Source organism: Apodemus sylvaticus, chromosome 23, assembly GCF_947179515.1.
Source record: "Apodemus sylvaticus chromosome 23, mApoSyl1.1, whole genome shotgun sequence".
Classification (NCBI taxonomy): domain Eukaryota; kingdom Metazoa; phylum Chordata; class Mammalia; order Rodentia; family Muridae; genus Apodemus; species Apodemus sylvaticus.
In genome coordinates, this window is record NC_067494.1 from 6,933,422 (window position 1) to 6,954,984 (window position 21,563).

General features: G+C 36.9%; 1 protein-coding gene across 1 annotated transcript in view; it reads left to right on the forward strand.

Moving 5' to 3' along the window:
- Lama2 (laminin subunit alpha 2) overlaps nucleotides 1-21,563 on the forward strand; it is a 606,823-nt gene that overhangs the window by 377,172 nt on the left and 208,088 nt on the right. The window contains 4 exon segments of the mRNA XM_052169299.1: nucleotides 3,901-3,987; nucleotides 11,909-12,120; nucleotides 14,663-14,769; nucleotides 18,062-18,242. Of these exon segments, the coding sequence (XP_052025259.1) occupies nucleotides 3,901-3,987; nucleotides 11,909-12,120; nucleotides 14,663-14,769; nucleotides 18,062-18,242 (587 nt within the window).

Here is a 21,563-nt window from a genome sequence, read left to right on the forward strand (position 1 = left end):
AGTCCTATGTATTAATGTCATAATAATACTTGATGGGCATCAGCAGTACTAGGAGCTATGTTTGTAAAACAGTAAGGCATTTCTAGAGCTGGTGCTAGGGTTCACACATAAGATTATATTGGCTTGGGGAAGAACTTTCATTGGATAAAGTACTTGCCATATAACTATGATAACCAGAATATGGATAAGCTAACCAGGCATGGTAGAGACCTATGGTCTCAGCAATCAAGAAAATAGAGGCAAGAGATCTGAAGAGCAAGCAAGCCACCTAGCGGGACTAGGGAAATTTGGTAAGCTCCAGGTCAATATAGAGAGAGACAGATCCTGCCTTAGTAATTAAAGTAGATAATAATCAAGTAAGAGAGCCAGCATTCAGTTTCAGGCCTCTACAAGCATGGGCACACACATGCATATGCAGCCTCATACGTATGTGCATACATGTACACCACACATATGGACACATCTACACATATAGTAATTTTGAATTATCAAACTTAGTACTTATAATTGGGAAATATGTTTCAGAATAAGCTGTAGCAATATATACCAGGACAATTTAATGTTGTTTTTTTTAAAAAAGCTAATTATGCCCATACATGTGAATTCATATTTACATATAGATGAACACACTGTCATGTATAACTGTAATTTTAAATATGTATATATATATATGTGTGTGTATATATATATATGTTCTTATACATATTCCATGACAATTAAATGTTATTTTAAAACAAAGCTAATTATAGCTGTACATGTGAATTCATATTTCATATAGATTCACACATAGTCATGTATGACTATAGTTATAAATGTATATATATATATATATATATATATATATATACAGTTTTAAATAAGCCCTTGTGCATATAACATATGCTTGGCTATTGAGGAAGGCTGCACAGCTCACTCTAACAACAGCTTGCCTTTCTGTCCATCTTGGCTCTTAGCTCACCTAATGTTTGGTGTCGTGGGCTGAAAACTCTATGAAGCAGGATCCTTTTGTCTGTTAGTGTGCATGAGCCAGCTAGCATTCAGTGGCATCAGGTTAGAAGCTCTTGAAATCGGCGATGAGCTTCCCATTCCCTCTTTGTGTCTCATTGCAATCAGCTCCACGTTTGAGCCAGAGTCAGCGTGGAGATGCCTGCTCTGCCAGTCCAGAGTCCCAGGGCATCTCTACTATGCACATTTCTTGTTCTATTTTTCTTTTATATCGTTGCACGTCATCTTCTCTTGTGACTGTGACTATAATTACTCTAGGAAAGAAATAATGCTCACTTAGCATTGTTTAAAGAGTGTGAAAGCATGCATGCATGGGGGGATATTTTAAGAAGAGATTTTATTTGACTACACCGTGACAAGCAAGCATGGGAGCTTAAACTCACAGAAATCTCATGGGCAAATTTGAATGACAGGTAGTTATAGCTAAGGAGAGGATCAAATGAAGACCCTGAAGTTAGAGATACCATGTAAATTCTCCTGGAAAACAGTGTGCAACCTTGAGCAAGTAAAATTATGAGTGTCTCAACCAGCACATAGGATTCTGTTAAAATTCAGTACAATTATGATAAAAAGTACTCTGAAATGTAAGAGCCAGTCAAATAGACTATATTGTTATTGCTTAATATCTTTCCTGAAAAAGTATTGCTCTCTGTCAGTGAGCCCATATGACTTCACTGCTGCTAGTTTAACTGACAAGAGAGTATTTTTTAAAGAATTTGACACTTATTTTAGAAATGGTTTTGAGGTGTCAGAAGCCTTGTCAGTCACCTTTGACATGTCTTGATGATAAACTGATTTAGAATTTTTTTAGGAAAATAATCCATTGACTCTCATGCAATGTGTGTAGTCCAGTAAGGTTGAAACCCTAGGCTTTCTCCCTGGAGGTCTCTCTCTCCATAAACATGAGGCCGTTAGAGAGTGCCGATTTTGGAAGATCAAGTATACACACTAGTGAGTTGTCAGAATCTAGTTCGTTCTTTCAGTTTTGCCAACAGTAACAAACCACAAGTAAGTAATGGGAGGAATCAGATTTCTATTTGTTTGCTTTAATATGTGTAAGACATCACACCTGTGAAACCTTTTGTTGCAAGCTCTTCCCTGACAAGAGATCCCTTCTTAGGCCATGGGCTGGATTTTCACAGCACCCATCAGAACCTCTGTCATTTGGATGAACTGTATAAATTCAAGTGCTTATTTCTTTCCAGACTTTCTCTCTGACCCCACAGACTCATTTAGCTTTTGAAATGAGCCAAAATAGCCAGGATGATGTGTCTAATGGATCCTAATAACTTGGTACTATAGAGAAATGAGAATTATTGAAGCATTGCAGGTCTACTCAGAGTTAAGCCAGAGATGCGTTACTTTTAAGAGATAGTCATGATTGGCAGTAAAGATGGAAAAATATTTCAGAGTCTCACCAACTATCAAAGCAGAGCCAGACAGTGCCTAACATTTTTAATCTATTGTGCTCTAGTTATTTAATTTTTAAAATTAAATTAAAAATTAAAAATTTTAAATTTTAAAACAATTTTAAATTGTTTTTAATTGTAAAATAGAAACTATCACAAGGAAAACTTGATTGGAGTAAGATTAATTGAGGCCAGTTCCCTTTAAAATGGTGGTGTAGAGTCTAGAAAAGTTGGTTGTAAAGCGATCCTTCTTATAATAAGAGGCTAGGAGAGCAATGGAAGGCAGGGAGTGGGAAAGGCTGACCAAGCATGCAAAGTTATAGTTTAACTACAACCGAGAATTTCTCATAATGTGTTACATAATAATGGGTATATAGGTAAAGAACAACATTTGTATTTCAGAAATATGCAACATATTGCTTTGAAAATTTTTACTATAAAGAAATAAAAGATGTTTTAGGAGATATGCTTAACATAATTTATGCATGGACAACATATACCATGAAAAATTTTTTTGCACTTCACATATGTACATATATACAAATATGTACATATATACACAAATATATTGTATATACACAAACATATTCATATTATATAAATATTAAAGTATATATAATTTATTTATGAAGTGAAAAAATAAAAATTTTAAAAGAACAACATAATAAAAAACTCAAAGTCGATGATGGTTCATGGAAAAACCAGAAAACAATTAACATCGGGCCAGGTGTTGCTTACCAGAAAGGTGTTTCTTACCAGGCAAGAAAGTAAAACTAGTGCTGAATAGGATGATGGCGGCTGATGTTACCATATAAAGGTGCTGGGTCAGTCTTGATGTCACACTCTGTTACTTCTGTCCCAAACTAAAATTGTGCTTAAAGACGGGTACATGTGGAAACATGCTGGGAGTTATGAAATGGCAAAGCTTGTTTTGGTTGATTATAAATGAAGCAGAATGCATGCATTAGGTCTTTGCCGGAAGATTTTTTAAGGATTCTATCCATGGGACATTGTGCCTGTGGGCACACATCTGCAAGAGCTGGCACACAGGCCCCATGGCTCCTGGTCTGGATATAGAGCCCGTCCAGCCACCATGGCTCCACTGCTGTCATCTCTCAGATTCTCCATGCTGCTTCTACTTCTTAGGTATAACTTGGAAAGGGGGAATGTGAAAGTGTTTTTTTTTCCCCAAACCTGGGGGAAAAACAGCTGTTATCACTCTCTTTGCTGGTAGTCTGAGCCAGAAGAGCCAAAGGCCAATAACGTGACTCAGGGATCCAGCTCTCAGCTGGGACTAGATTCATGTCTGTTAAAATAGCAAGGCCATTTCATCCTCCATTGGCCAGACTCTGTTCCATCTGGGAGATGAGAACAGTCAGCCTGTGTGCTTTGGGCGCAGCAGTGGTAGATAAAGATATATGAGATTACGTTGCTGATGATCTCATGTACACACTTCTTCTTTGTCTCCTGAACATTGTCGCCACAGCTTTAGTCCAACGTGCCATCTAGACCGGAGTCTGGGATTGATCTGTGATGAGTGTCTTGCTGGGTACACGGGACCGCGCTGTGAGAGGTAAGCACCTGTCACATCACTTTGCAAAATGATTTCTACCTTGAGAGTTATAAAACTACAGGCACCATCTTTCTCTGCTCCAGAAAAGCTGTGGTGCTCATGGTGGTGAAATAAACTTTCTTATCACACTTGTCACACAGATGCGCTCTATTTTTATAGTTTATTTATCCTCTCCAAATTGGTCTATAAATCTTTATTCGCTCTGCGGATATCTGATTAATGTTTTAATTTTAAAGGTTAAGCATTAACCTACACTCTTTCTTTAAAAAGTTTTGCTCAAGTGGAAAGCTATCATTTTAAGATTTATCTTACTGCCTACCCTTGGCACCATTTATTTTTCATAATTAGCCTTTTGTCCTTAAAATGTAGCTTAAGTTCATGGTTCACAGTTCAACAAGTGGCCTATAAGTTACTGTAAATGTATTTGGAACAAAACAAAGCATAATTTACTATCGTGATATATATCCCCGTCTAATCATTCCTAAACTGGTGTCTTAATTCCTGTTGAATTTCTGAGGAGTGGGATTATAGATATTATTTCAGACAGTTTCCATAATCACATTTTTCTCCTTAAATATATCTGGAGAAACTTTTCTTGTGTGTATTAAGTCCCAATTTTAAAAGGGACACAAATATCTTCTTTGACGATATGGACAAATAGGTATGTTTTTAACTTTGAAAAGTAGAATCCTCCCCAACCACTGATGGGGATATGGGTAAAACAGAGGAAGAAAAGCAAGGCCCTGGCCATGGTCTGGCTTCTCTTTCCCTCACCACAGCTACCTCCAAGGAGTGCTGGTCCTACCCATCCTTTGTACCTTCTTGGCAGCCATCAGTGTTAACCTTTTACCCAAGGAGAGTTTGGCTAGCGGCTAGTAGTCTGTGCACAGCCTGCCAGGAGCAGTTCCCAGCAGTTATAAGTCCAGTTTATGACTGTGGCAGCCTCTGTAAATGAGGTAGGGAAGAATGGACCTGAAATAAGGGGGGATTTATTTGCAATTGAGAAACTGAAGATCTTCAATTGTGTATCTTTCAAATAAAGAAAGGCACGTGTATATGACATTGTAATAAGACAGCATGGCACTGCCAGGACGGATTAATGCTGATACCTTGTACCCCGCACCCACATGCCCAGTTTACCACAGGCAGTCTTTTTTTAGCAACTGGAAAATGACAGCTGCTCTGTCATACAAAGCTATTAAATCTGCTTATCTGGGTGAGCACGGTCTCTGATGTATTCATATTGCTTTGCTCCGTGCTCTGTCCTTTCTGCACATTATACAGTTTCTGAGCCATCTGCAATTTCACAGGCACATTTTATTTAACAAGTATTTATTTACCATCCACCATATGTTAAGCACAAGGTAAGACACTCAATGCAAACAGATACATTTTTTTCACCTTTGTCCTCAAGTAACTACCTTCTTGAATGTGGGTGAGAACAGTCATATGTGTTCTAGGCAGAATTCTAATTGAATAATACAAATCTTCAAGGAAAGAAATGGCTGACAGAAGCATGTTGCCATGTCTAAAATCTATATTAAGCAGTTCAGAAGATGGCAAGATGCATAGACTGTGTAGCAAATAGTACATCTCACTTGCAATTTAAGTTTTCCACCCCAAAAGAATCATCAAATATTATTAAACAAGTAATAGGATATTGCATTCCGTTAGCCAGAACTTAGGTTAAGATTTTCCTTGAATACTTAAGATTTTCCATTTCAGAGCATTTTTATGAGTCAAAAGCCCCATCAGATGGATCAGAAATACCAATAGAAATATTTTAAAATGCATTTGTGGGCATTGAAGGGAAAGAAAACTGAAGTCAGCACAACCAAATGCAACATTGTATGCACAGCACCACCAAACCCAACATTCTGTTATTGACAAGATGTCTTCCACGCTGTCACTATTCCTGTAGTAAGGACTTCTATGAAAACCTTAAGTTTAGGATAGAGCCACAGACATAGTAACACGTCTAACATTCCCTGTAGTGGATAGTAAGGAAACTCAGTCAACTTGGTTGGCTCATCATTGACTCTACATGCAAACTCACATCTACTGCTCTTATTTGATGACATGAATGTATCAGGAAGACATGATACAACTTTATTTTCTCTATTTCAACTAATTTCCTTTCTGAGACTCCAGTCTTTTATGGACATTGTGATGCCTTAGATGTATGGACTGGATGAGTAGAATTTTTCTCCTTTCTCTTTTGTAAGCCTTCATTAATTAAAGTTCTAGCCACTTAATGGAGTACAAGGTTTTTGTATGCATGTGTGTGTGCAGTACATGAGTGTTTGTGGTTATGTTTCAGAAAAATTGACACACAGTATGGCTGACTAGTCCTGAATGATTTACACAAGTATGTAACAGCTGACCACTTCCTTCCCCTGGTCCTCAACATTAGCTTTCTTTTCCCTCTCCATATTTCAACTAACTCTCTCCCCTTTCTTATCACTCTTAGGAAAATAATTGCTCAATAACTGTTTGACTTCTTTGAGACTAATACTGGGAACTAACAGATTCTATATCTTTATTTCTCTGTCTCTTTCTGACTCCATCAACTCTTTTTTTAAAACAATGCATTTATTTGTTCTCTGTAATTTTATGCAACATATTTTACTCATATTCATGCCTCTCCTTCAGCTTCTTCCAGATCCTCTTCCACCTCGTGTCCAATTTCCTCACATACACACATACACACATGCACATGTGCAAGCACATGTGCAATCATGCGCACGCGCACACACACACACACACACACACACACACACCAAACAAACAAACAAAATCCCTCAAATCCACTTTGTTGTGGTAACTGCTTCAGGAGTGTGGTTAATAGACAAGGTGTCATTTCACTGAAGCAGGCTGGGTTTTCCTCTTCTGGTAACCAAAAACCATTAGATCTGTAAGTAGGATAGGACATGAACTTAGTACCCATCTCCCCTACACTCTGCTAAAGAATCTTCCTACTTTTGTTGTTTGAGCAAGTCTTACAAGAGGTAAGAAGTCATGAGAAACCACAATCCAAAGTCTAGAAATGTCCTATATTACTGTTTTTCTATCTTTCCTTTTGTATATAATACATAATGGATTTGTTTCTTGAAATGAGGAATTAAAACATTTAAGCAACACAACCAACCAACAAAGGTAATAAGTGGAATGAAAATAACAAATACAACAAAGTATCAAACTATTAATGATATTAAATTTCAAGCATTAGTGATAGCTTGGAACATACCATATACCTTCTTTGCTGAATATAGTTTCACAAAGGAAATAAAGTTAGAATACCAAGAGGAGGAGACATTTTTTATGATTCTTTGTTAAGAGTCTAGGCTTTCATTATTTAGAAAAGCAGAAAGAAATAGCTTTGCAACAAGCATGAAGGAACCGAGCGAGCATTGGGCTATGTAGAAAAATTAAAATAAAGCACACAAAGTTAATCAAGGGCCAGTAACAATCAGGTATTAAGTGGTTTTCAGTGTCTGTTGCTGAAGCAACAGATCATACATCACAGAGGCAATCAAAAATCTGTGACACAGTAACTATAGGAAAATACAGAACAATGCAATGCACAGATTCTTTAAACCCCATCTTCTCCCCAAATGGCAAATACTGAGAACTCACTAATTGATGAGAGAGCTACTACTTAGAAGTACCCCTGAAAATGTGGAAGGTAATTGACTCCAATAATTTTAACCAAGATTCATTTTTAGATATAAACGGGTGTTATTTATTTAAAAATCAAAGACATCGTTTATATATTCTCTACTTCAGAGAGGTCTTAATCTGGATGAAGTCCAATCACCCTCAATTACAATGCAGCACACATTTCCTGTCCAAGACTTGTTCTTTAGTCCCTGGGTTTGGGCTGCAGAGAAGACTTATTCCTCTTTCATGACACTATTAACAGAATTATAATAGTTGAGGGTTTTAGAGGCTGTTCACAAGTAGTCGTGCATGACAAGGAGGAAGCAATTGGATTTTGGATCTAGCACCATATCTTGTGCCCAAGAACTGTTTCTTGACAGTGCAGCTTCTTGGCTGTGCTTGGGTGTCCAATTGGGTCTACTGCCTCACCTCGCCAGTGCCTTCAGGTTTGGCACAGGTGCCTTGTGAGCAAGCCAGCATTTAGCTGAATGGGAAGCAGTGAGAACATAGCTTGTAACCCAGGCAACCTGGTTAGACTACAGGTTCGTCCTCTGCTGATGTAGTTCTCTCTGAAAGACTGCCATCGTTCTAGTCTTGAACCAGGTACTATCACTTGTTCAGCTACCAGCATTCAGCTCCACCATAGTGAAAAGGCTTTGATTCTAATTCTTGTTTGTCTCTCGTTGTTCTGTGGTTAGATATATAAACACATTGTTCTTGGGCCTAGACCGTAGAAAAATACAATTCCTTCTTTCTAATAATGTAATATAAAATCACTTTGTGGCTTCCTCTATTATTCTTTCTAAGTTTTTAGGAAATGGGGCATGGGAACATAGGCCTTAGATGATTAAGTATGGATGGAACAGGATGAGATAGGCAGAGGTCCATCAGTCCTATTCCATAGGGATGATGGGACAGAATGAGGCAGAGGTCCATAGGTCCTATTCCACTGATTTTCTTTTTCTCCTTTTTTTCTAGAACTGCCATTCATTTTCTTTGGTATTTCCCTTCCTACAATAAATAATATTGTTTGTAACTAGCAACAGCACCAATTCAGCTACAGAACTGTTGTGTGACATGACTTCACATTTACATTTAAAGGGTTTTTTTATGATTTGATTTGAAAAATAATGAATATGAAAAAGTATAGTCAGGATGTCCATATTTAACAAGGAATCCTACAAATTGGTTTTTTTTTTCAGTCTTCACACTGCATTGTTGCTAAAAGTAAGAGAGCCAGAGATTCCATGTTGGAATTAGTGTGCTGAAAAGAAAATCTGAGTGTCTTGGAAGACCTATGGAGCTATGGTATTTAGAAATTTTAATTAGATGACACAAAAAAGTAATAACAGTAATTCTTATTATTAATAGATGTACATAATAATATTCTCTATGATTGGGATTACTTTTTAATCCCCAATGGAACCTTTTTTACCTCTTATTTTTATTAATTAGTTATTTTACTTATTTGCATTTCAAATGCCCTCCTTCCCAGTCTCTCCTTCACAACCCTCCTATCCCATCCTCTCTCCCCTTTGCCTCTATGAGGTAGTCCCCCACCCACCGACTCCTACCTTACCTCCCCTAGCATACCCTCTATGCTAGCCTCCACAGAACCAAGGGCCTCCCCTCCCATCAATGTCAGAAATGACAGTCCTCTGCTACATATGTAGCTGGAGTCATGGACACATCCATGCATACTCTTTGATGATTTAAACTTTGGGAGATCTGGAGGGTTCAGTTAGTTGGTATTGTTGTTCTTTCTATGGGGTTGCAATCCCCTTTAGCTCCTTCAGTCCTTTCCCTAACTCTTCCTTTGGGTCGCCAGACTCAGTCCAATGGTTGGCTGTCTTAGTCAGATGCTGGCAGAGCATCTCAAAGGACAGCCACACTAGGCTCCTGCCTGGGAGCACTTCCTGGCATCAACAATAGTGTCAGAGTTTGGTGTCTGCAGATGGGATGGATCCCAAGGCAGGACAGTCTTTGCATGGCCTTTTCTTCAGTCTCTGCTCCATTTTTTTTACACTGTGTTTTCATTAAATAGGAAGAATTCTGGGTTAAAAATTTTGAGATGGGCAGATGGCCCCACCCCTCACCTTTTTACTTCTTTTTAAAATCTAGACTGTATGCACAGAGACAAGCACACATACACACACATATGCATGCACACACACACATGCATATGCACACACCAGTAATAGAAACAAGATGATTAACTATTTAAGATGTTGCTCACATGTTACTATGCACTTGGATGAAGAAAATACTTCTACTTTAGTCGAGGGGCCTATGAGTTGTCATGGATATTCACACATTTTCCTAATATATATCCTGAAATTAAAATGGCAGATGCTTGTTTAGTTGTTCTTTTTAATTATATTTTCTGTGTATATTTTCAATTCCAGGAGAGTTTGAACTTATTATTGGTATCTTTGTTAAGAAAATGTCTAACACTTGATTGAATAGTTCTATCTCTCTTGGCGTCGGTAAGACATTTTGAAGGAAACAGGATGAAAATAATAGGTTTCTGATAGGTTTGACAATGTTTGGTGTAGAACCCATTCTAATTGGCCAAAGTCACTCTTAGGATAAGGAAAATGAGATGTAGATATTATCATAATATCTAAAGATCTAATAAGGTAAAAATCAGGTTAGTAGTCAAAGATATATCCTTATTTATTTTTAGAAACACTACAGAAGTAACTGTGAGGAAATTTTATGGTCTACAGTGCTATTTCATTGTCTCTATTATAAGTAATAATTGGTAATAATAATTAATAGCTATATTCTTCCAATCTCTGAATATGCAGCTTCTATAATTTTATAAACCATTTTGTGATTATAATTTTAAAAAGTTTTAAAAGATGGCAATAAAACCTCAAATCGGTAAAAAAAAAAAAAAAAAAAAAAAAACCTCAAATCGGTATCATCACATTGCCACTTATAAAGCTTCAATAAATTTAGAATGATAAATATATCTGCATCAAATTAACAACATTGACCTAATAATGGTATTAATGCTTTCCCTCCTGCCCCATATTGGAGTTCAAACACTTGTGTTTCAAATGACAGAGAGCCTCTTTCTAGTATCTTTCTGCATCTGAGCAGCAGAGCATAAGCATTACATACCACGAAGTTAACGATATTCTCATATGGTGCTCCTGCCCTCTCACCCTCCATCCTTGCTGCAGAGGATTTTATTTCAGAAGATGCCACAGATAACAGAGGTAGACTGGCCACGCCCTTCTAACACAGTTTCACCTCCTCTTTGAGGAGTGTGGCTTAGTACAAAGTGAGAGACCGTGTAAATGAGAGGACCAAGCTGAAGAGAAATGAGAACTCGGCAAGTGTGAATCTTAGCATCAGTACCTCTGAGCAGCACTTCAAAACATGTTCATCAGGGACAGATGGATGAGATAAGTCAGTAAGAGTTTCTCTGCCACAGTTTATAAATGATAAACATATATGGGTTTTTTTTTTCAAATAAATGTAGTAGGGATGATTTTTATTTTTATGAAGACCTAGAAGTTTCTGGAGTGAATTTTGATAACCCCTCAGCTTTTCCCTTTTGTACACTACCATAACAGGCAGACAGTCCTAGTTAGACTCCTGAATCAAGACTCTTCATTGAAAACAACCATCTTAATCTATTTGCAAACTTGTTATTAATTCAGAGATGCCCAGAGCTCCTAGCCAAGTGGCATTATTTTCTGAGTCACAATTTCAATTTGATAAATGTTGTATCTGAGTTGGGTTCCTCAAAACAAGTTCTTGCTGTAAGAACAACAGCAACAAATATATGAACGTTATCTATGTGGACAGAGAACAACCCATTGGAGGTGGAGACCTGTGATGTGTTATATTGTAAAGGCTCTGTAATGTGAGCCTAGATTCCTTCAGCGTGCCAGCTACAGCTTCATGTTATGCTTTGGTCCCATCTTCAATGTCAGTGACAAGATTTCTTTTGGGGGCGGGGAGGGGGGGATGTGTGTGACTGAAATCTAATTGTAAGTGAAACATGCAGCTTAAATCTTGTATCTGTACTGCAGTTTTAGCCAAAGCAATTCTAAAAATCACTCTGCACTTGAGAAAAAAAAAAAAAAGCACTTAAGAGGAAAAGCCGTTATCCTGGCAGAAGAATATGAAAGAAATGTAAACATTGTGCTGGGTGGGATTCTTAGGAATCCCTCCCTCCCCTTCCCCTCCCCCACTCCCCGGCCCTTACACACTAAAATCTCACGGTTGGAAATTATCACCTTAGGTGTGCAGAAGGCTATTTTGGACAACCTTCCATACCTGGAGGATCATGTCAGCCATGCCAATGCAATGACAACCTTGACTTCTCCATCCCTGGCAGCTGTGACAGGCTGTCAGGCTCCTGTCTGATTTGTAAGCCAGGTACAACAGGCCGGTACTGTGAGCTCTGTGCTGATGGGTATTTTGGAGACGCGGTTGATGCAAAGAACTGTCAACGTAAGTCCTGAACTATTGATGTCCCTGACAGAATTGATGCATGATACCTCAGAGGAGCTGATGAGTTCTCGAGTGGGGATTGGAGACTAGGAAATTATCTGTAATACATGGATGATGAATGCCCATGAAGACGTGAAGTCTAAATGTTCCAAAATACTTCCTTGTCGCAGGGAATGGAATAAATCCTTTAAAACTCATCATATTGATAAATATTGGTTTTTCAAGGGATGCTAGTATTTATACTTAAGTTTACAAATAAATTTTGTTTTAATTGAACTGAAATCTGTAACAAAAAATGTTTATGAAATGACACAGCTTGTTTGGACTTTTTAATTAGTATCACCTTAATCATTTGATTGAAATAAATCATTTCTCTATATTATTGCATAATATCTGTCAGCAGGTGTTAACTGGTTTTGCTTTCATATGAAGACTTTGCAGGTTTTTGTTTCTTTTTATTGTATAAGTATAGAAACAATACTTTTACAAAATGGCACCTGTTGGTTGAGATAATTAATTTACAGTCTGAAATTGTTTGTAAAATGCTTCTCAAAGGTTCGAGGCCTTTTGATATAGCATATTACTCTTCTAATGTCTTCCTCCTTAGGAAAAACATTCAATGTTACTCGGATATTACAGTTGTTTTATAATAACACAACATGCAAAAGAAAATAAGTCCAAAAGTATGAATCCATGTCAGTGCTCTGATGATTTACTGGGCAGTTACCTACTTCACTGTTATAATCCTTAGGAAGAGAGCTATGAGACCAACAGTAGTTTATTTCTGTGGAATTAGTGCTATAAGAAGAGACTTGATACTGAGGTAGGTCCAGGAACTATGGACTTATAGGAACCAAAGGAAACTCAGCCAGTTATCTCTGCTGTAAGCAGCACAGACCCATCCTGAAAGAAGAGATGTTTCTCTCTGAAATTGAGATGCTGAGTATTAGCTTTCTGTCCTTTCAGAATGATAATTTGTTAAGTCAAAACAAAAATCATTCTCTGGAATAATTGGCATTTGTTAAAACCACAAATTGACTTTCTAAATAAAATTTCCCACAAGGCCAGTGTGACTTTGAATACTGTGGAATGTGGCATTTCTGGGAAACATCAGAGAATTCAAGAATGTTCGTGCTGCCAGGGAGTTATAAGTTAAGTAAAGTTATAATATGCAGAGCAATTCTCATGTCCACATGAAAGTGAGGTTTTAAAGAAGACTTATTTCATCTTCCTGTTCTTACACTTCACTTCATCTGGAGGCTCTTGACTGAGGAAAAGGAATGGTGAATTAACTGGCTAGGCCAAATTCTCGGTGGCTTAAAACTGGTGGTCACTGAGAAGGCCAAACGTTGACGGAAGAGGAACACATTTTAGAAAAACAATTAAGAGTGGTAGAACATGAAGCCAAATCAACAGAATAATATGAGAAGATGGCACTGTATCTCCTGACAATGAATTCATAAACTGTGATGTTGTACATGCTTACCAAAGTCATGTATGAATAAATCCCATGTCATCTCTCCCTCACAACTTTATTCTGGTATTAGTACAATTATATATACCATTAAAAATGTACTTGTCAAATAAAGAGTAAGCCATTAATTACTACTCATAGATGAGAACTAAAACAGATTTTAGGCTTAAGTAGTCAGTATATGTTTAAAAATATCTTTATAAAACTTTTTTAATGTGAAAAGTGATAAAAGTAACTAAAGTTAAATATTTCCTTTGAAAACAAAATAAGTAATTTTAGCAGTTATATAAATATATAATATACATAAAATTAAAATGTTTCATTTTTAATAGATTTGAAATAATTTGTTCTCTTAAATGCTTTTATAGTATAAAAGCAATAAATATTCATATAAACTTATTTTTATTGGAGATTAGTAAAAAATTGGCACTAGTAAATAATATATTGACAATGTTTTATTAAAAATGACATTAATGCTGTGTCAAGAGGATTATTGATACTGATACTTTCTAAAAATTGTATTATATATTATATATAATGAGAATATGAGAATTAGACATCACCCCATGTGTCTAATAAAGGTAAAAGCATTGAACCTGGAAATGGGGAACTTCACATCTCAAGCATATTCTAGGACCTGCTATATCAGTTACCACACATGTTATTGCTTCTTTATTGCTTCGTTGTCTTTATTCTCAATATCATAATACCAGTTCTATTGACACGTAAGTAGAATGATATGCCCAGCATGTCTAAGATGTTGTAGGGATTAAATATTTGAATGCCTGAAAGAGGTACCCAGTGCATTAGAAGACATTCTAATACTGAACTCAGGAGTTGATATTCTCCTGGCTACAATTCTCCTTAACAACTCTCATACAGATTTTCAGCACTTCAAATCTGGTAGTATTACACTAGGCATCTTCAACTGGAAGAGCCTACACATGTATTCCAAACTCTCAAATCTGAGATGCTTCTGGTCACGGGCGCTTCAGATGGGGGCTACCCAATCCATGTTTGAAGTCTGTAAGACTGTATTTTCATTGACTGTGTATCTTGTTTTTGCAGCATGCCGTTGTAACATCAATGGCTCCTTCTCAGAGATTTGTGACTCTAGAACTGGACAATGTGAGTGCAGACCCAATGTGCAGGGACGGCAGTGTGACGAGTGTAAGGTAAGGATCACCTTACCTCCTTTCAATGATTCACTTCATACTTATATTAAACAAAGAGGTCAGAGTTATTTCTGAAGACGAAACCTTCGTACCCACTGAAACATTTTCTCGAACAGAAAACTCAACATTGCAGTTGATCTACGTCTCTACCTCCGAATTTGTACAGTGATTGATGTAATTTCTTCAACAAATAACATAGGTTTAATTCTAGTCTATGCAAAGTAAAATAATTTACCTTGGGGAGGTTAAAATCTGCAACTCCGTTTGAGGTTAGTGAACATCACCCCTTCAAGTTCTGCCATTTAAAAGTTAGTTTCAGTGAATAAACATTCTGTTTAGTGAAAATTTTCAATATGGTTGTAGATGTATCATCTGGCTAAAGTGAAATATCCCATCAATTGGAATGTTCTCAGAATCTTCGTGCAATAAGGGTTTTACCCTGCCTTAGGCATTGAGCCTGAGGGTTTTGGCTCCTGTCCTATAGATACTATTATTCACAACAACCAAGTAATTTTCCGGTTTCAGGCTGGGCTTTAGTAGAAAGTATCAAAACATGCCTGCCTCTGTCTCTTGAATAATACCATGTGGTCATTCTTTGTTTCCTTGTTTTCCCTTTTGTTGGGTTTTATAGCTCAGTACATGGTGGGACCCAGTGAAGCAATTCTGTCAGCCTTGTGACTGCAGTCCCGTGGGCTCTGTGTCACCGCAGTGTGATGTGACAGGAAGATGTATCTGTAAATCAGGCTTTGTAGGACAACAGTGCAGCCTCAGCAGGCAGGTGCACCATCAGGAGGAGCAGTCACAGTCACGGAGAGCACAGCAGGTGCTGGGGTCTCCTCGGAGGTGGGGCTCCAGCGGGTGCCCTCGAGGAGCCTATTTGGCCCCTGTACCGGTAGGCACTGCATGACTGTATGAGCATGCTGTGTTCCTGGGCTGCAGATGAATTGTGCTGGAGATCTTTTATCAAATAATTTTGATCGCTAAGAGTGCAAACTGGTCACTAAGTGTGCAAACTGCAGATGCGAAAATTAGGCAATGCCTGACTAAAGCTTTGACTTTTAGAAATTGGTGTTTTTATGCTTTTTAAAATTGCATTTAGTGTCTAAGTTTTCAGTAAGTATGGCTGTGATGACTGGGGAAATGGCTCAGCGGTTAAGAGCATTGACTGGTCTTCCAGATGACCCAGGTTTGATCATGAGTATCTAACTCACAATCTTCTGTAGCTCTAGTTCCTGATTCCTGAGAATCCACCTCCAACTTCTGGCCTCTGCAGTAGTTGTTGTGCACACACACACACATGCAGGCAAAACACTTGTACATATAAAGTAAAATATTTTCAAAAGCATGTCTGTGAACAAACCAAGTAAAAATTTAGTTGAAGGAAACCTAAGGTATCAACAGTGATGTTTTCAAGAGAATTAAGAGTTAATGCAATTAGTTAATGACGATGTTAACTTAATGTTGTTAAGTAACATAAACTTGACATTTCATTTTAACTAAGAATTTGCTAATTTCCACCCAATGAGTTTGCTCACATGCACACCAAACACAAGAAATATATTCTCACTGTTATAGACACAAAGAAAGAAAAACTTCACTTTCAAAAGTTTATTCACCATTGGGTGGCTTATAGCCAGCTATGTTCCAGAGATTCCAGCATCCTCTTTTGGGGCTGCCACAATCCGTACTCAAGTGCTCATGCATGCCAGAGTTTGTGTGTGTGTGTCTGGGTATGTGGAGGTATATGCGGGCATGCATGAGTGTATCCATGTCTTTGCATGCATGTCTGTGTGTGTGTGTTTTTGGATGTATGTGTCTGTGTGTATGTGAGCATTTGTGGCTATGTGAGTGTGATTGGACATTATGTAACTGAAATTATAGTCTAGATAATGTGTATGCTGCTTTTTAGATTTTTTGCTTGGCATTGGATCCTAAATATATTATTAAAACTGCTTCAAAATAGATTTTACCCAATTGCCTCTCATTTTCTAACATTAATATATTATAATATAATTTATTTAGTGCCTCTCTAACAGTGAAGACTTGAGTTTTGCCACAATTACGTGCTATGGTAAACAATGTGTAATGATAATGCTTATCACTTACTCATTGTTCCGAAAGCTGACAGCTTCTCCAAGGTTAAGGGTTTTACATTTTTATGAATAAAAATGTTTTACTCTTTAATTTTTATAGGTAAATTTAATCTCAAAAATATTCATTATTGTGACTGCTATATAATTTTTACTTTAATATGATAAATTTGAATCATAACTAGAACTTAAAGCCAGCAGTAAATATTAACATGATAATCACATTCATTGTATATTTTAAACAATACAACTATTCTTAGCTAGCCATATTAAGTCTAATTCTCAGTGTAATTTTAATTTTTCAAATTTCTAATACTGCTGACAATAATATTAAAAAATCTAATGAGCTTACTCATTTCTCTTTGGGTATTTCCCAGTAAATGGCAAGATTAGCTTTTACCAAGAAGTAATTATGAAGTCTAATTTTTCCAAAATACAAATTATTTTGACAAAGAAGTAATTACTGAGAATAATTTTCTAGATTAAAATGTCATAATAATGTGACATCTTTTATATTTATAAAAGAGAAGTAGTGTGCTTTAAGTAGGATATATGCTCTTCATTTTCCTAGTACTAGTGATGATTCCTGAATCACCAGTCTTTTTTAATCACAGTTACCCAGGGCCTGTTAACATATATTTCAAGAATGTCTTCAAATCTAGTAATACAACCCAAGGTGGGAAGGTGATGTGGTACTGGTAGATATGAGATCTACAGCTTCAAACTTGGATAAAAGACTATGGCTCTGCTTTTCTAATATGATGAATAGATCTTCCTTCACAAACTGGTTTAAATGACTAGAACACTGAATGTTGAATAATAATTTTAAGTAAGTTTGCAAAATTTAGAAGTAATTCAGATTAGTGTATTAATAGTAAAGTGAGTAAAATTTTAAGTTAAAACCAGAAATGTGACCCATAATCCATTTCCCATTGTGCTAGAACCAAGGAAGACCATAAAAACTGCTGAGAGTAAGATTAAAAAGAAAACTACACTGCCTGTCTTGATACAATGTTGATAACATTTCCAAGTAGCTATGCTTTTCACATTGTCAAAATAAAGAGATGTATTGAGTAATAGACCATTGTCAGTGCCACCTCAGAGCCTGGTGGCCCATGGCTTCTTCACTACCACCCTGTCTAGATTCGGGGTATCCGGTAGCTTGTCGAGATTCAATAGCTTTCTTTTCTCTTCCATGCCAGCCTGAAACCTTTGGCCTGCAACTGGGAAGGGGCTGTCTGCCCTGCAACTGCAATTCTTTTGGGTCTAAATCCTTTGACTGTGAAGCAAGTGGGCAGTGCTGGTGCCAGCCTGGAGTAACAGGGAAGAAATGTGACCGCTGTGCCCATGGCTACTTCAACTTCCAAGAAGGCGGCTGCATAGGTCTGTGAATGAAACTAATGTCCTGTACCTTCATTCTTGGATTTTATAGTCCTAGCTCTTGTAGTGATTTGATCTGTTAAGGAAAATGCATGTGGAAAACAAATACGCATTACAGTATATTTAACATAACAAATACATTAATTTTTAATAATTAATAGAACGGTGCAGTTGGAAACACTGCATGTAGCTATGCTTGCAAGTACTGAACAGCCATCAGCAGATCCCAATCCAGATGTGCCCAATTGTCTGTGACCTCTATTCACATGACTACCGTAGCTTGAAATTCAAATGTTGAGGGTATTTTATGCCAGTGTTACCCTCCCTTTCTTACTTACCCTCCCTTTCTTAACTTACCCTCCCTTTCAAACCAAGACATCTCAACTTCTCCTACCACAAAAATGGAACCAAGAAGTTTGTTATTGGGTTTTGTGTTTGTTTGCTTTACTAGTACAAAAACCATACTTGTATCAAACCTGTCTCAGAAACCTTGACATTCTAGGAGAGAAAAGAGTTGCATCTTGGTATTTAATTCATGGGGAAATGCAGATTGGAATTTCTAGCATGATAGCCTGAAAGAGTGTTTGTCCTATGTCAAGCCAGGGCTTTCACACAAATCATGAACTGAACACACACACACACACACACACACACACACACACACACACGCACATGCACATGCACGCACACACACAGACACACACACATGCACGCACACATACAGACACACACACATGCACATACATGCATGCACACACACAGACACACACACAGACACAGACACACACATGCACACACATGCACGCACACACACAGACACAGATACACACACACATGCACACACATGCACACACACACAGACACAAACACAGACACACACATGCACATGCATGTACACACACAGACACACACAGACACACATACACACACACGCACACACACCAATTAACACACTAGGAGAGAAAGCAGATTGAAACAAGCCTTGATTTATACATCACTAATGTAGAACTGATGTTATTCCAACAACCACAAAGATGAGTTGCTCCTCTGTTTGCTAAGTTCATTGACTGACAGTTGTTACCTCTATGCTTTATTCGCAGCCCCAATGCTAGATTTTAAGATGTTTTCATTGACTATTATTGCTAATTTACGTTGGAATCAAAATAACACTTGAAAGGATTTAAAGAACCACTATTTTTCAGATTATCTCCTGAATTTTAGGCATATGGCTTTTATCAGAAAGCCATTTTAAGTTATGGGTGCTGTGGTAAAAATCTCCTAAGAACTGTGTGTGATATCTAGGTTAATATCTGCAAGCCCTAAAAATTAGCAAGAGCCACTTAACAATATTATGATCTTTAAGCACAATTTCATTACTACTTTAATGTGATATAAATTAGTGCTGAGCTAAGTTAGGAATTCCATTGCTGTGATACAACACCATGATGAAAAGTAACGTGTATAAGGGTTTGCTTCAGTTTACAATCTTTAGATAACTTTTGATCATTAAGAGAAGTCAAAGCAGGACTCAAGGCAGGAACTAGGAGGTGGGAACCAGGAGGTGAGAGCTGATGCAGAGCCCATAAAGGAATATTGCTTAGTGTGGGCTGTTCCTCAAGCCTTACACATTCTGCTTTCTTATCCAACTGAGGACCACTGCACCAGGGGTGGTAACATCCATGTTGAAATGAGCTCACCTGCATCAATCATCAATCAACGAAGTTCCCACCAGGGTCTCTGGTAGCAGCATTTTCTCAGTTGATGATCTCTCCTCCCAAATAGGCTAAGTTTTCGTCCAGTTGGCAAAAAATAAAATTATCTAGCACAGGGCCTATTATATATTTAAAGAGATTTACTAACAAAAGTTATTGATAAAAATAAGAATATTTAAATGTATCAAGTGGTGATAAAATGCCAAATGCATACTTTAATTGCATTGTAAGCCAGAGAGACAGAATAGAGGGTAGTAAAAATGAGACTAGGTAAGATTTTAATTGTGTATAAGGTAGGTTTTTTCGTGATTTTATCTAAATGTTTGGATTGGGAACTTAAGGAAGGACTTATTTTGGCTCATAGCTTGATAATATATTCTATCCTTGTAGGGTAAACATGTTGACAAGAGCAGAAGGCAGCTGGCCACATTGCTCAGAAGAGAAATAAATGATGGTATTCATGCTGACTCTCTTTCCTGTTATATTTGATCTGGGGTCCCAGGTCATGGAATGATTCAGGGTTAGTTTTACCCCTTTAGTTAAGCATCACTAGAGACTCCCTAGTAGACGCTCCCAGAGAGCCATGATGATTCCAAATTCATAGGAGTCTTCACAAAGTAAGAGTATTACTCATACCAAATACCCTGTATAGGATATGTACCTGGTGGCCCAATTAGGAACTAATCTTATGACCTTGGCTATGTAACTTGATTATGCTTTCACACATTTTATGAAGGTAAAACTCAGCTTTTACCTTAGGATATAAAAAGTATCTGTATCAAGAAGATTCTTAGGAATTAATAATGGTAATGGCTTTAGAATAATGAAGAGAGATACTGACTATAAGTATATTTCTTGTCATTATCTTTATTAACAGTTTTAATTACAGTATACATTGTGCTTTGGCAGAAAAAAAAACTAATTCATTGATCAGATCTTTCAATGATTACACAATAGAGAATTTCTAATTTCAAATAATGATTCAATTGTACCAACATGTTTCTTAGCACATAAATTTAAACATAATGCTATTTTATCTTTTCAATGAATATAATATATAAATAAATCTATCAGTTTATCATTAGCAAAAACAATATCAATAACCACTGGCATTTATTTAGCACTTATTCCATGTCAAGCATTGTGCTAAACATTCACATATGGTATAAAACACTTTGAGTAATGATAAATGTGACACTTTAAATTTTAAATCAATCAGATACCAAAACGGACTCAGTTAAAATGATTTAGCCATCAACTAACCAGTTAAAAGCTCTCCCGCAACACTGATCTGCAATTTGAATTTGATTATTCTTATTTCTTATCTTACAATGATTTATTTTATTAAGTACTGTACTTAGCCACACTCTTAGTAGCTGGATCAAGTTGACACAGCACATGGCACGCACCACTTTTCATGGTAGGCTTTGAATATCTTCTCAAACTTAATTCTTCCCTTCTTAGGGAATATACAATAAACAGGAAATTCGTAATCTTATAATTCATTTGTGGTGAGTAAAAATACTTAGGAATTAAAGAACTAAATTGGGTAGTAAGAAAATTTAGAAATAAATCTACTTTAAAAGTTTTATAATGGAATTATTTTTAATGT